Source organism: Panthera tigris, chromosome F3 (assembly GCF_018350195.1).
Source record: "Panthera tigris isolate Pti1 chromosome F3, P.tigris_Pti1_mat1.1, whole genome shotgun sequence".
Taxonomy (NCBI): domain Eukaryota; kingdom Metazoa; phylum Chordata; class Mammalia; order Carnivora; family Felidae; genus Panthera; species Panthera tigris.
The window spans coordinates 10,163,303-10,176,345 of NC_056678.1; the positions used below are offsets into that span (position 1 = coordinate 10,163,303).

General features: G+C 49.3%; 1 protein-coding gene across 3 annotated transcripts in view; it reads right to left on the bottom strand.

Annotated features, from left to right (window-relative positions):
* The window catches only part of ILDR2 (immunoglobulin like domain containing receptor 2), a 63,414-nt gene that overhangs the window by 6,515 nt on the left and 43,856 nt on the right, over positions 1 to 13,043 (bottom strand). For all 3 annotated transcript variants that reach the window (XM_042975807.1, XM_042975805.1, XM_042975806.1), the window contains 3 exons: positions 7,576 to 7,689; positions 2,818 to 3,034; positions 764 to 1,445 (listed from right to left, as the gene is read on the bottom strand). In XM_042975807.1, the coding sequence (XP_042831741.1) occupies positions 764 to 1,445; positions 2,818 to 3,034; positions 7,576 to 7,689 (1,013 nt within the window). The remainder of the gene's footprint in view (positions 1 to 763; positions 1,446 to 2,817; positions 3,035 to 7,575; positions 7,690 to 13,043) is intronic.

The following is a 13,043-nucleotide window of genomic DNA, read 5'->3' on the forward strand; positions in this document are numbered from 1 at the left end:
TCTTCAGAGCACAGGGGGCAGAGGCATTCTGACAACCAAGAGTGGGCATTTGGGACTGTCCCCTGGCGATACTCTGACCTCCAGAGCTCACATCTGGGGGCGGAGGGGCAGACCGGGCTGCCCTTGGCATTTAGAGAGAAAACAATACACTCTATGTAAGGCCAATTACAAAAGGGACAATTAACCGGGCAGGGACCGAAAGGCTTCCTTCACATACACAGAGCACAATTTATAGTTTACATTCAACAAAATGTCAAGGAGGAAAGTGAGCTGTCCTTCAAACACGGCAGTAGCTACTAACCTTCTCCGGGCTGTGAACGCATCCGGAAGTTTATGCAACCCTCCCCGCAAGGGGTGGGAGATGGGGGGGGGGTGGGAACGCATCTACACGCATGCATCGCACATTCTGCACACAGATCTCAGAAGCCCCTCCCCCCCCCCAACGTCTGTGGTGGTAACGATTCTCGAATCCCTGACGCCACACGCTTCTTAAAGCTGCTCTTAAGGATCTGAGACGCTCCATCTGCACCCCCGCAATTTCTGCGTTTGGCAACTCTCCAGGGCCCCCTGCTTACTGCCTTCACCTGGTCCGGGGCAGAGCGAGGTGGGCAAAACCCGGCCTGGCATCCGCGTTCCCAAAGCCGGCGGCCGGGCCCCCGGCACCTGGCCCTCCTCCCCGAGCCTCCCCCTGCCCTGCCCTGCCCTCCCCTCCCCCGCCCCCACCGACGGCTCCCCGCCCGAGGAGCGCCAGGCTCGGCCTCACAGTTTTCTTGGTGGGCTCCTTCTTCCGCTTCTTCTCCGAGTTGCCGTGGTAGGGCAGGTCGCGGCCGCGGTAGGACGGGCCTCGGCTCAGCTCGCGCTCGCTGTAGGGCGGCAGCGCGTCGTCGTCGTCGTCGTCGGCCGAGTCGTCGTCGTCGCCCTGCGGCGAGGCCGCCTTGTAGGTGCCGGGCGGCGACCAGGCGTAGTAGGAGGCGCTGCGACGGCCGAGCTGCGCGCTCAGCCGGGACGGCGTCTCGAGGCTGCCGCCGCGGCTGGCGCCCTCGGGCCGCGCCTGGCGCTCCAGGCCGCCGGCGCGGGGCGCGTGCTCGTACTTGGGCGCGGTGCCCGGCGTCCGGCTCACCAGGCGCGGCAGGGGCGCGTCGTCGGGCCGCCGGCGCGGGGTGCCGGGGGCCCAGGCGCGGCCCGCGTCGCCCAGGGGCTCCCGGCTGCGGCTCCGCGGGCCGTAGTACTCCTCGGGCGAGTCGTCCTGGTAGAAGCCCCCGAGGGCGTGCGTCTCCGAGCGCTCGAAGCGGCCGCCGCCCCGCGCCTCGTGGCTGTCGCCGTCGGCCCGGCGGGAGCGCGCGCCGTACGAGTCGGCGAAGGCGGCCAGCTCGTCCATGGAGACGGCCGGCACCCCGGCGGCGAAGTTCTTCCGGGACAGCATCTCGGACTTGGAGCGCTGCTGGCTGAGGGCAGAGGGCAGAGGAGACGACGGTCAGCCGGCCCTGACGCCCTAAACCGGGGTCTGCGCGTCGGCCGGGGGCCCCGGGGGCCCGGCGGGGGGAGGGGGGAGGGGTCTGAGTGGGACGCGAGAGCGCCATGTGCTCTGGCCGGCTGAGCGGCCTTGGACACCTCTGACACCCCGGACTCTCAAAGTAGAGCGAGGGCGGCCGTGGCTAGCTCCTGCATTCGTGCCAAGGATCAAGACGGAGTTGTAGGTAAAAATACTTGGTGATATATGTATGGTGTTGAAACACACAGCGGGGCCTTCCGATCATTATGTGACTTCTGGTTGACCGTCACATGTCTCCTCACACCCTCAAAGCCAGCGTGGGTTGGGGTGGCTTGGGATGCACACAGTCGTAGCCCAAGAATGCCCTGTAATATTTGGTGATATACAAAGAGCCCATTTCCTGCCTCAGAGCCCAGGGTCAATTTATCTCTGCAAGTTACCTGCAGTTGGTCAGTCTGAGAGAAAGACAACGTCTAGTGTCCTTCAAGATAAAGGACAGGGGAATGGTGTTGGTCCTATTCAGTGGGAAGCGGCCAAACAAAACAGGGTGCACGTCTTGGCCTCCCATATTCGTTGGCCAGGTGACTCTACCAAGCTCCTCAACATCTGCAAATTTCAGCCCCCCTCCCGCCCCAACTTAAAATGGGGACATTAACAGTACCTGCCTTTTAGAGTTATGAGAACCAAATACAACGGCATATATAACGTGTCCGGCATCTTACCTTTCACGTAACAATGATCAAATGATGGGGGTGATGGGTGGGAATTTTTAGAGGTTATAGGATAAAATATTATGAGAAGGGCAGGGAAATGTTAATAAGGTTAATAAGGAAACGTAGTTAATAAGGTGCATTAAGGTTCAGTACGGTGCCCATTTCAAAGGGCCTTGAATGATTACTTCTACACATGGTGTCGTAAGTGTTCCCTTGCTTAATAAATGTGAGGGGGTGGGGCGCGCCTGAGTGGTTCAGCCACTTAAGCGACCGACTTCAGCTTCAGCGTCACGATCTCGCGGTTTGTGAGTTCCAGACCCGCGTCCGGCTTGGCGCTGACAGCTCAGAGCCTGGAGCCCATTTCGGATTCTGTGTCTCCCTCTCTCTCTGCCCCTCCCCTGCTCACGCTCTGTCTCTCTTTCTTTCAAAAATGAATACAGATTTTTAAAAAGTTAATAAAAAACTTAATGTGAGAAGGGGATATTCAATAGCCCAGAGAGATGTGGCAGGACAGCCTAGAAGGGGAGACAGAGACGCTGTCAGAAAGTAACAGCCTCCGAGCTCCGGCCACCAGCACCCGGCACCAAAGCTGCCTGCTGCAGCCACCTTCACCTGTGCCTGAAGCTCTCCCGATCCTCTTTGTTATACTCCATGGCTGAGGGTCCCCGGCTTGCCCCGCTGCTGCCTCCCATGACACCTGACCAGTAGTCAGGATTGCTCTCCAAATCCCCCGACACAGGGAACTGCTTGCTTCTCATCTGGTGGTACGCCTGGCGGAAATTACTGTCCTCCTCATGCAGGGAGCTGAGTTCCGAGATGGTGTTGTTATCTGCAGGGACAAAACCAGACGTGACGGAGCTTTCTACATATTAGGGTGGGAACTCTGTGAAGGGCTGGGACCGAGGCTCTGGGGAAACTCCCTCCCGAAGGCCTCAATCCTGTCCAGGGTTGGTTATAGACCTGAACTAATGGGATTTGTGTTCCGAGCTCAGCGGGAACTGGCTCCACCCAAAAGCCCACTCGCTTATCAGGAGGAAGGCTTCCCGCATTCTCTGTTGGTGGAATGGGAAAACAGTTGTTACTGCCCCACCTAAGGCAGGCTTCCCAGAACTTGGGCTCTTTTGCAGCTGGTTTCCTCCTAGTGCATCATCATCCTTGTTCCAGTGTTTTTCTCCATGTATAGTTGGGTGAAAGCCATGACGATCCCAGGCATGTTGAGCCAAAAGGGGCAAAAAGAGAAGTCCTAGTTCACAAGATCTTCCCTACAGTTGCCTGAGTCCCAAGACGGGCCTTCAGAGCCGGGACAGCCCCATGCTTCAGAGGAACCCCATTCCAGCCTCCTGCAGCCGTGCCCCTCACCATAGAGCACAGTCCACAGGATCAAGGGGACTGCATACCTCGTATCCATTCTTTCCCTTTCTGGATACTCATCCAGGAACCTGGAATATCCTTCCCACTTGGCACCACGTCCATCTCCAGGGCCTACAAAGACTTCTTTGCCTCCCTAAAGAGGATTCCAGGAGTGTGCAGCCACGGGTGGCTAGGACAGTTGTGTAGAGGTGTGGGAAGGAAAGGGGGATTGGGCTGCACTATGGTCTATGGGCTTCCACTTGTACTCTTCCTACAAAATTCTAAGGAGGGGATGGCCACAGTTTGCTCCTTCCCTAAAGGGCCCTAAGTAGCATTTTGCATAAGCACTTGTGAATAAGACCAGAATCGCAGTCTGGAAAGGAAAAAAAAAAAAACAAAAAACCAACTATTTATTTATAGAACTTCGAAATGGATTGAATATCATTTTACTTAAAAAAACACATCTAGCGAATCTATTTCTAATGTAACTGGATCCATTTGTTTTCTACAATCCTTTGGTTAGAACTTCAAAATATTATCAAAATCAACATTTACAAGGTGTAAGGCCTGGCTGTTGAGCAAAAGGTAAGCCAAGATAGGATGTGGGCAGCACAAATATGCGTCTCAGGTTCCCCTCTACTTCTCCTCCCTACCCCCAACGATCCTTGGAGGAGCAGAGAATTTTGCTGAGTCCCACCCATAGAGGAAAGGAAGGGCCTCCCCACCACTGCATAAACAGTGTCCTTGTCCTGTTCTACCAGATCTGGGCTTACTGGAAATGTCATTCATTTTGGTCATGCAATCAGTTGGTTTTGGATTATAATCTAATTGTTAAACCTTTTCCTCTTTCTGAGGAGAATGGACTAGTTAGTGCCCATTTTAAAGAAGAATAACTCAGATACTACTGATTAAACAGTCTAGAACCTTCCTTTTCTCATGATCTTAGTGAATTCGAATCTCCTGGGAACAGCACAGAAGAGAACTATAAGGGGAGCCTGGGTGGCTCAGTCGGTAAATCGTCCGACTTCGGCTCAGGTCATGATCTTGCAGTTTGGCACTTTGTGAGTTCGAGCCCCGCGTTGGGCTTTGTGCTAACAGCTCAAAGCCTGGATGGAGCCTGCTTCGGATTCTGTGTCTCCCCCTCTCTCTGCCCCTCCCATGCTCATGCTTGGTCTCTGTCTCTCGATAATAAATAAACATTAAAAAAATTTTTTAAAAAAAGAAGAGAACTATAAAATGCATCAAGTGAAACTGCTGAACGATCACATTGTTGGCTCAGAACTTTCCTTAAACTTCAGGGAATAATGGACTTTTCCCACTTGTCCACACAGTGAGGGCTAGCTCTGTTTCACCATTCATACTGGTGGACTATCTAGGATGTCTGCGGCTCTAACATTTCTGCCGCATCGAGCATACACATCAACGTCCCTGCTTCACGAACACCTAATAATGTAACTCTAGGCCAGGAAAGACAGACTTTGTCTGTAAAGGGCCAGATAGCAAATATTTTAGGTTTTGCAAGCCGTGTTGTCACAACTCTTCACCCTGCCATTGTAGCGCGAAAGCGGCCACAGTCAATATATACGTGAACCGGCATGGCTCTGTTCCAATACAAACTTTTTACAAAAACAGGAGGTGGAACATATTTGCCCTGGTAGCTGTTGTCTACAGATCACTGCACTAGGATCCTGGACAAAAAACATCCCAAGAGCAACCCCCTACTTACAAGGGGCAAGAGGAAGAAGGATCTTCCTGGCTAGCATATTCATGAACTTGAAATCCCCAGTTCTTACAGAATCTTGCCCCAACCTGAAACCAGGAGATCCGTTTTACAAGGAGATCTTCAAGACCGTCCCACGTCCAAGATCCACCCCAGGGTTTACTCTGCTCTTCAGGAACAGAACGTCTCAAAGTCAAGTGAACTATATTCCTACTTTATCTCTGTGCAATTATTGTAATGTCAACCCGCAGGTTCCAGGAAATCCTGGTTCCAGTTCTAGCACTTTTCCTCTCTGCCTCCCTTTTCTTCTCTGTAAAAGGAAGGAGATGGGAGTGCCTGGGTGGCCCAGTCGGTTAAGCGTCCGACTTCGGCTCAAGTCATGATCTCGTGGCTCGTGAGTTCAAGCCCCGCATCGGGCTCTGTGCTCTGACAGCTTGGAGCCTGAGCCTACTTCATATGCTGTGTCTCCCTCTCTCTCCCTGCCCTCCCCCACTCATGCTCTGTCTCTCTCTCTCTGTCTCTCAAAAATGAATAAATGTTTAAAAAATTTTTTTTATTTTTTTTTATTTGAAAAAAATATATTTTATTTTTTTTTATTTGAAAAAAATTTTTTTAAACGTTTATTTATTTTTGAGACAGAGAGAGACAGAGCATGAACGGGGGAGGGTCAGAGAGAGGGAGACACAGAATCTGAAACAGGCTCCAGGCTCTGAGCTGTCAGCACAGAGCCTGACGCGGGGCTCGAACTCACGGACCGCGAAATCATGACCTGAGCCGAAGTCGGCCGCTTAACCGACTGAGCCACCCAGGCGCCCCCAAATTTTTTTTTTTTAATGAGGGAGGTGGATTCAACAACCTCAGTCTCTTCAGCTCTAACATACTAAAGTCCTAGGAGGTAAAAGGCTGTGATCTCTAAACAGATACAGCCGCTGCAGCCACGGAGCCATCCAGTTTGCTCAAAAATTTCTTGGGTAAAGAGCACAGGACTGGGAATCAGAAGAGCTGGGTTCTCGTCCTGGTCCGGTCACTTCAACCCTCTGGGCTTCTGTTTCCTCATCTGTACACTGCAAAGATTGACCTCAGCCATCTTTAAGATGCTAAGATTCCATGGATGCTAAGATTCCATGACATTAATGATCTGTCAGTCCCCCAAGACCCTCCGGGTAGGCAGGAGACATCACCTAAACCGGCACCCATCGTTTTAGTTTTAGCCTCAGGTTTTGACTTTTTCTCTGAGCTGTGAGATTCACAGATTTCCTCCCAGGCTCCTTCTCCTTGATCCCTATCTGTGTCCCCTCACAGGGCTCCATGACAACACGTTACAACTAACTTGTCAAGTGCAGTGACATCTGCATTCCTGACATTCCAATCTGGAGATTGTCTTTTTATAGTCCCTGCGGTGGGAGGATGCAGCCCAGACAGGATGAATTTAGCATTGCAAACTGGGAGGAATATGTTGTCCTTAATCTGAATAAAGTGCCTCTAGTCTGGGACTGTTTCCCCAACAATTCTATCGAGTCTCTCCTTGCTTCCAAGGCAAGGAGGTTCAAAGAGAGACAGACATTGTGACCTTACCACCAGGCCCGCCAGCACCCTTTTGATAATTAGCGAATCTACGTCAGACCTGCCCTGTGCTGCCCCTCATCACGGAAGGTAATTTGGAACCCACGCCAAATAATCAGCCGTGTCGGCTGCCAGGTGTCCGACGGGCTGCGAGTGAGTTAAGGTTGAGGCCCTGCAACTCAGTGATTTAAAGGTTCTCTTGACGAGAGGGACACCCTTTTTGCTAGCCCCTCGGTCTCTGCTGCTGGGGATCTCAGAGGAACGTCGGGCCTCCTTTTTGTAGATTCATTTGGCAGACTTGCTGGTTCACTTGTCTCGAGGCCCCCCCTCTAGCAAGTCAGCAGCTGGACCGTTGTTCAATGATGGGGGCTTTCGTGCTGGGAAAAAAACGCACATCTTTTGTCATTGTTTTGAATCTGTTTTAAAGAGAGTAGCAGGGAGAGACTCTTCGAATAAAGTATTTCCAACCCCAGGACTGCACAGGCCCAACAGCGCTGGCTACTCCATGGAGAGATACAACATAAGCCAAGGGACACACACCTGCTCTACTCCTCGCACCAGAAGCCCTTTCTCTCCCTTGTGTGTACTTGAGGCTACTGTCCTCAGGATGTCACCGGCACCCTTGCTAGCTCTAACCCTGAGAGCTCAGGGCTGCCCGAGTTTGGTAACCCCCGAATCCCCTTCAGCGTTGAACTCCCGCGTGACGCGCAGATCACACGGAACTAAGAGATGCTCACATCTGCCTCGCATCCTTCTGGCCGGATCAAACTGAGCCAGCTCCTTCTCGACGTAGTACAGGACCTTCATAGAGTCTCTCTCTTTGTCCGCTTGGATCCGGTAGCCTTTGCGAACTGTTAAGGAAAGGACAGGAAGGTGAGCTGAAAAAAGCAGGAGGGGGCCTCCATTTATTTTACCAAGTGAAAAACATGGTCCCCACTTATAACAACTCTTCTTGAAATCACCCAGAAATAGTCATCTATATTTATACTGATGGAACCATACCTGAGATCCCTTTTATCAGGTGGTGCCCCTGGAAACGGAGGAACAGCAGGTAAATAACAAAGTTCTATGACAGGACATTTGGGGTCACTTGTTAAATCCTGTTTCCTGCTTTCTGACCTTCTATAGCTCCACTTAAAGATCATCTTCTCAACGCTCAGGGAAGTATACTCACACTAAAAAAAAGACCGCTTTCTAGACAGATCATTCTATACCATCTGAGGATCACATCTTCACTTGGTAGGAGCACATGGAAAGAAAACAGACACCCAAACATCAGGGACCTTGACAAAGGTGGCCTGAAAGCCTCTAGTGTCCTGAGAGATGACGCAGAAACTCCATAACTGGGATTAGAGACTATGATATACATTTGGGCCACGTAAGGTGCAAACCACACGGATTGCTAAGTATGGTTCCATTTATTTCTTTAACATTTTCCTTTTAGGAAAGGGAATACCACATTCTAGACATGATAAATTCAACCTGCCGCTACGTGGTTACAAGCAGGCGTTATTTTCAGGGCTTAATAAGAAACAAAACTAAAGCCTGAGAGAGAACACCATCTCCTACATTCCCATCCCTCATGTTGTCAGATACAAAGGCTGTCGAAGCCCCATATCACTTAAGTATCAGCCAAGTCCAATACCAGCCTCAAGGGTGATCAGACACGGGCACGTCTAATCTTCACAGATAAGGGAAACAAGAGAAGGGAAGGAATGGGATGGGGACATAACAATAATGGCAAGAGACAACACTCATTGGGCACTATAAATGTGCTAGGTACGGTGCTAAATGCTTTAATGGACGTTCATTCCTCCCAACCCCTAATGAAGTTCCGGCAGCCTCGTTTTATGGTTGAGAAAACTCTGATTCAGAGGGATTTCATAACTCGCTCAAGCATTACTGGCAGCACCAGGGCTGGAACCATGTAGTCTGACTGAAGCCTCTCTGGAGCCTAGGAGTCAGGGGTTGTAGGAAAGACAAGAGGAGAAAGCCCAGAGTAGGAAATGCTCGTAGATGTGCCCTGGGTGGGAGGATCTGAGACGTCGTCCTATCTTCTAGGCAGTCAGGACTCTACAACGGGATGGAAGAAAGTGACCCAACCCCCAACGTCCTCTGTTCCCAAAGCGGGGCGAATGCCATAAAGAAACCACATGACTGCATGTGCCTCCAGAGGGGACTCCGCTTTCTGCTTTCTGGTCACCTTACCCTGGCTGTGGACAAAGCCCCACACACAAACTATGTCCACGGAAGATTAAAATACAGCATTCCGCAGCACTCTGATCGCAGCCCTGGCACCGAAAACTGAAAGAACGCCCCCACACGCATTTGCAGGTGCACCAATTTTCTATATGAGAACATTCTGGGCAGTTCAGATTCATCTCCAATTGTGGAATTACTTTAAAAAAAAAAAAAAAACTAATGAATCTCAGCACACGCTTTTAAGTGGCACCTTCTCCTGGAGGTTAGATCCGTAATCCTTATGCAGAAGCCATTATTAGCAGGAATGATTTTATTTATCAAGCTACACACTCTTCCTTCCATCTCTGCAGAGGCGTTTACAGAGTAGTACAGACAGTTCAATTAAAATGCAATTATCCCACGGAACTGCTATGTCTGTTCTGAGGCAGTCATGTCTGATGGATGAAACACAGGGCTAGGAAATAGGGAACTGGGCACTGCTAGGCACGTGGCTGGTTTATTGAGGGGCCTCAAATAAATGATGACCTATCAAGTACCGGGTTTTAATGTCTATAAAATGCAACCAATACTTCCCCAACTTTAAATCTTCCCAACCTTTCTCTTCACAAGGAAGAGAAGACAGATATAGAAAAAATTTAACAAGGTAAAAAAGAGGACAACGAAGACCAAATCGGTAGAGTTCTTTGAGTTCCTTGTAATTATCAGGGGCAGCTCAAATGGCACCACATCCCAAAAGCTTTCTCTGATTCTCATAGCTATAAAGTTCTATTTCTTCTCTCTCCCCATCTCATTTCTCTCTTATAAACCATTTACTTGGAAGTTTCACTAGGACCCTCAATACGCTCTAGTTTGTTCCAAATTATTTGTATAAATGTCTCATCTTCCCAAAGATTTTCGAAGGAAAAGAAGTCTTATTCTAGATCAGTGTAAAGCCCAGAACAGTGCTTGGTAGGCACTTAATAAACGTTTGAGCTGAATTGGTGCTAGTCTGAGGGTGGTGCGGGGGGTAATGATTTCCTTGGAAAGAGTATTTCCTGTAGAGTTTCCCTCTCTAGATTCTAATCTTCCTGAGGACAAGGACCGGTTCTATCTCTGCATCTCCAGCACAAGCACAGCGCCTAGCACACTGTAGACCCTAGAAACATGTGTTTGTATGAATGAATGAGTGAATGAACGAATGAATGAACGAACGAATGAACAGAAATCAGGAATGGAAACTATATGACAAGGGACTGCAGAGTAAGGCAGAAGCAGCCATGTGGTTGGTTGGTCAGAGGGTTTTGGCCAGGAAGGGGAGGACTTGAACGATAGCCTGAGGGAGCAGCAAGGTTTAGGTCAGTTTTGCTGCCATGATTGATGGTTATTTTTTAAAGGAGAACACTAGCAGTTACTATAGGCATTAGGGAAGGGGCCTACCCTACCTGAGCTCTGCCTTCAGCCAGGTGTTTTAAATATGTGAAGCACTGTATGGTAAACATTCAGTCATACTGAGATCAAGTGGAGGTGGGGAGGTGTTGCCTTATGGAACAATGTCCCAGCTGTCCCCTGGTGGTGAGAGCTGGCCGCCTCTCTGAGCAACAGCTGGAAACCTCTCCGTTAATTGCAACTTGGAGTAGAGCACAGATTGTTTTCTGTGTCATTATAACAAATCACACTCCTCCTTGTGAGACAGGTTTGATGATGTATGCACAGGTTATCATGTCCCTGAAAAGTTACAGTAACTATTGACAGCCTCAAATGAAGACAGTTGTCTCACCTTCCAATCCTGGCATTATAAAGAGACTCCACGAGAATAGATACTTTCTGCCTTGACTTCAGCTAATGTCTTCAGAAATCTAAATCCCTCCGATTTGCCGAGAAGGACGAGGACGAATTATTGACATTTACACTTCAGAGGTATCATCTATTTGGTTTCAGTAGCTAAAAAGCTAGGCCATTCTCCCTGCAAAAAGGGGTTTCTTTTTTTCAACTGAAAACTGTAAGTTTGATTGTGTAGCACACTAACACTAGAACGAAAACAAGTTCTCTCATCCTGGCAGAATCTGGCTCCGTGTCACATACATGCTCAGGAGCATTTAAAACACCAGAAAACCTCTCTTCATCCCGCCAAGCAGATGAGACTTTTCCTTCTCTGAGCTTGCATCAGAGAACAGTCTTGTCATACACTGCTTTGTATCTCTTTACTCGTTTTATTTCCATTCACAAACCCCCAATGCCCATTTTGCTAGACAGCAAATTCTGTGAGGGAAAATTCGTAGGCATGCATCAAATTTTTCTTACATGAAAACAAGTAAAATGGTGTCAGGTTGATTTTTATCTGTAATTTGCCTGAAGATCCGAGAACTCTCTGATGTGTGGTGATAGTTTAAAAAGACAGGTCCTGGACCATTGGCCAAAGTCCAGCCCTTTTTGGAAAATGACTTCCCCCCCCCCCCAGTGATGTTTCAGTTTAGCATGGATGGGGGATCTATTTATCTTTTCAAGCTCTGTCTGGCCCAAGTCCTTTGGTTGGTGTGACTCTTCATACTTCAACTCCTCGAATGGATTAGCCTCGGCAACTTTGGTTCTGGCGGGGAGGGAATATTGGGATGTTCATTTTGATGCCAAACTACAAAAATTCTTATTGTTAAAGTAGTTGGGCTGATATGTTTGACCCAGTTGACTGGAAATCAGCTACTTTTCAGTTAATTTCTCCTTTACAGCCAAGCCTAACTTATAAAACTTGCAGAAGAAGTCTCTGAGGCAGATACCCATGGATATAGCCTTGTTTTTCCTACCCTATCTTAATGAGCTAAGTAAGGCTGTTTATGGATGATGGAACAGCTGCCACATTCCACCCCCAGGGTGATAGCAGCTCAGTTGTGGGAGAAGTGATGTTTAAAATTTGCATATCCTCTGTATACATACAGTAGGCATATATATAGACGCATATCCTTATTAGTTTTGAAAATGACATTTCAAAACCCTACTTGCCTACTCAATTCTTTTGTAAGAAGAATGAGGGGAGGCCAGGTGGATGTGAAAATAAATGAGAACAAGGCAAGAGTAGCTGTGGAAAGCCAGTGCAGGAGATAGTTGCATTAATCAAGGTGAGAGATGGGGGTAGCAGGGACCAGGATAGCACAATACAGGTGGAGGAAAGTAAACCGATTCAAGGTTATTTTGAGGTGTAATCCGAGGGACCTGGTGACCAACCGGATGAGGGAAGTGAGGCAGAGATGAGGACGAGGTCCCTGCTTCTGGTTGGGGCTGCCGGGTGGACAAGAGGGCCACCTGTTGTGACAAGAAATGCAGGAGTTGGTTTGCAGTCAAAAAACAGCAGACTAATTCGACTTCCTAGAGCCCGAGTTTGGAATGCCTGTGAGATGTCCAGGCAGTTGGGTACATGGGACTGAGGAGCAGGAGAGGGGCTGGAGACGGTGACTGGGAGTCATAAGCATAGAAAACATGATTGAAGCCGTGGGAGTAGATAACATTTCCCAGGGAGAGGACCTTGGACAAAACAGGAGGAAGGCCAGCCAGCGTAGAGAGAAATAAGTAGGAAAAATTACTAACCAAGGTGTTGGGGAAGGCAAAGAGAGAGGGGTGGGGCAGGGGTGGCAAACGCTTTGAGAAGTCAAGGGAGGTTAAGAACTGGGAAGCACTGATCAGATTTGCCACAAGGCAATCTTCACAAGCACTGTTTCTGGAGTAGTGAAAGCGATAGCAAGATGGCAGTTAGTCGAGGAGTTGGCGAAAAGCGGAGGAAATGGAGACATGAAACATCCGAAACGTTGAAGGAGTTCAGCTGTGAAGAGGAGAAAAGGGGTAGGGAAGCAACATCCAAGGACTACGAGGTTTTTGCAAATTGTTGTTTTATTTTAGTGGAGAGATTTAGGCACGCTTTGAATGCTGCTAGGAAGGAGTCTCTAGAGCAAGACAGTCTGGCAAGGGGAGGGGAGACTGGGATGGAATGTGGGCTACTCAATAAAGAGAGAACCTTGACAAAGCTGAAGAGGCTGAG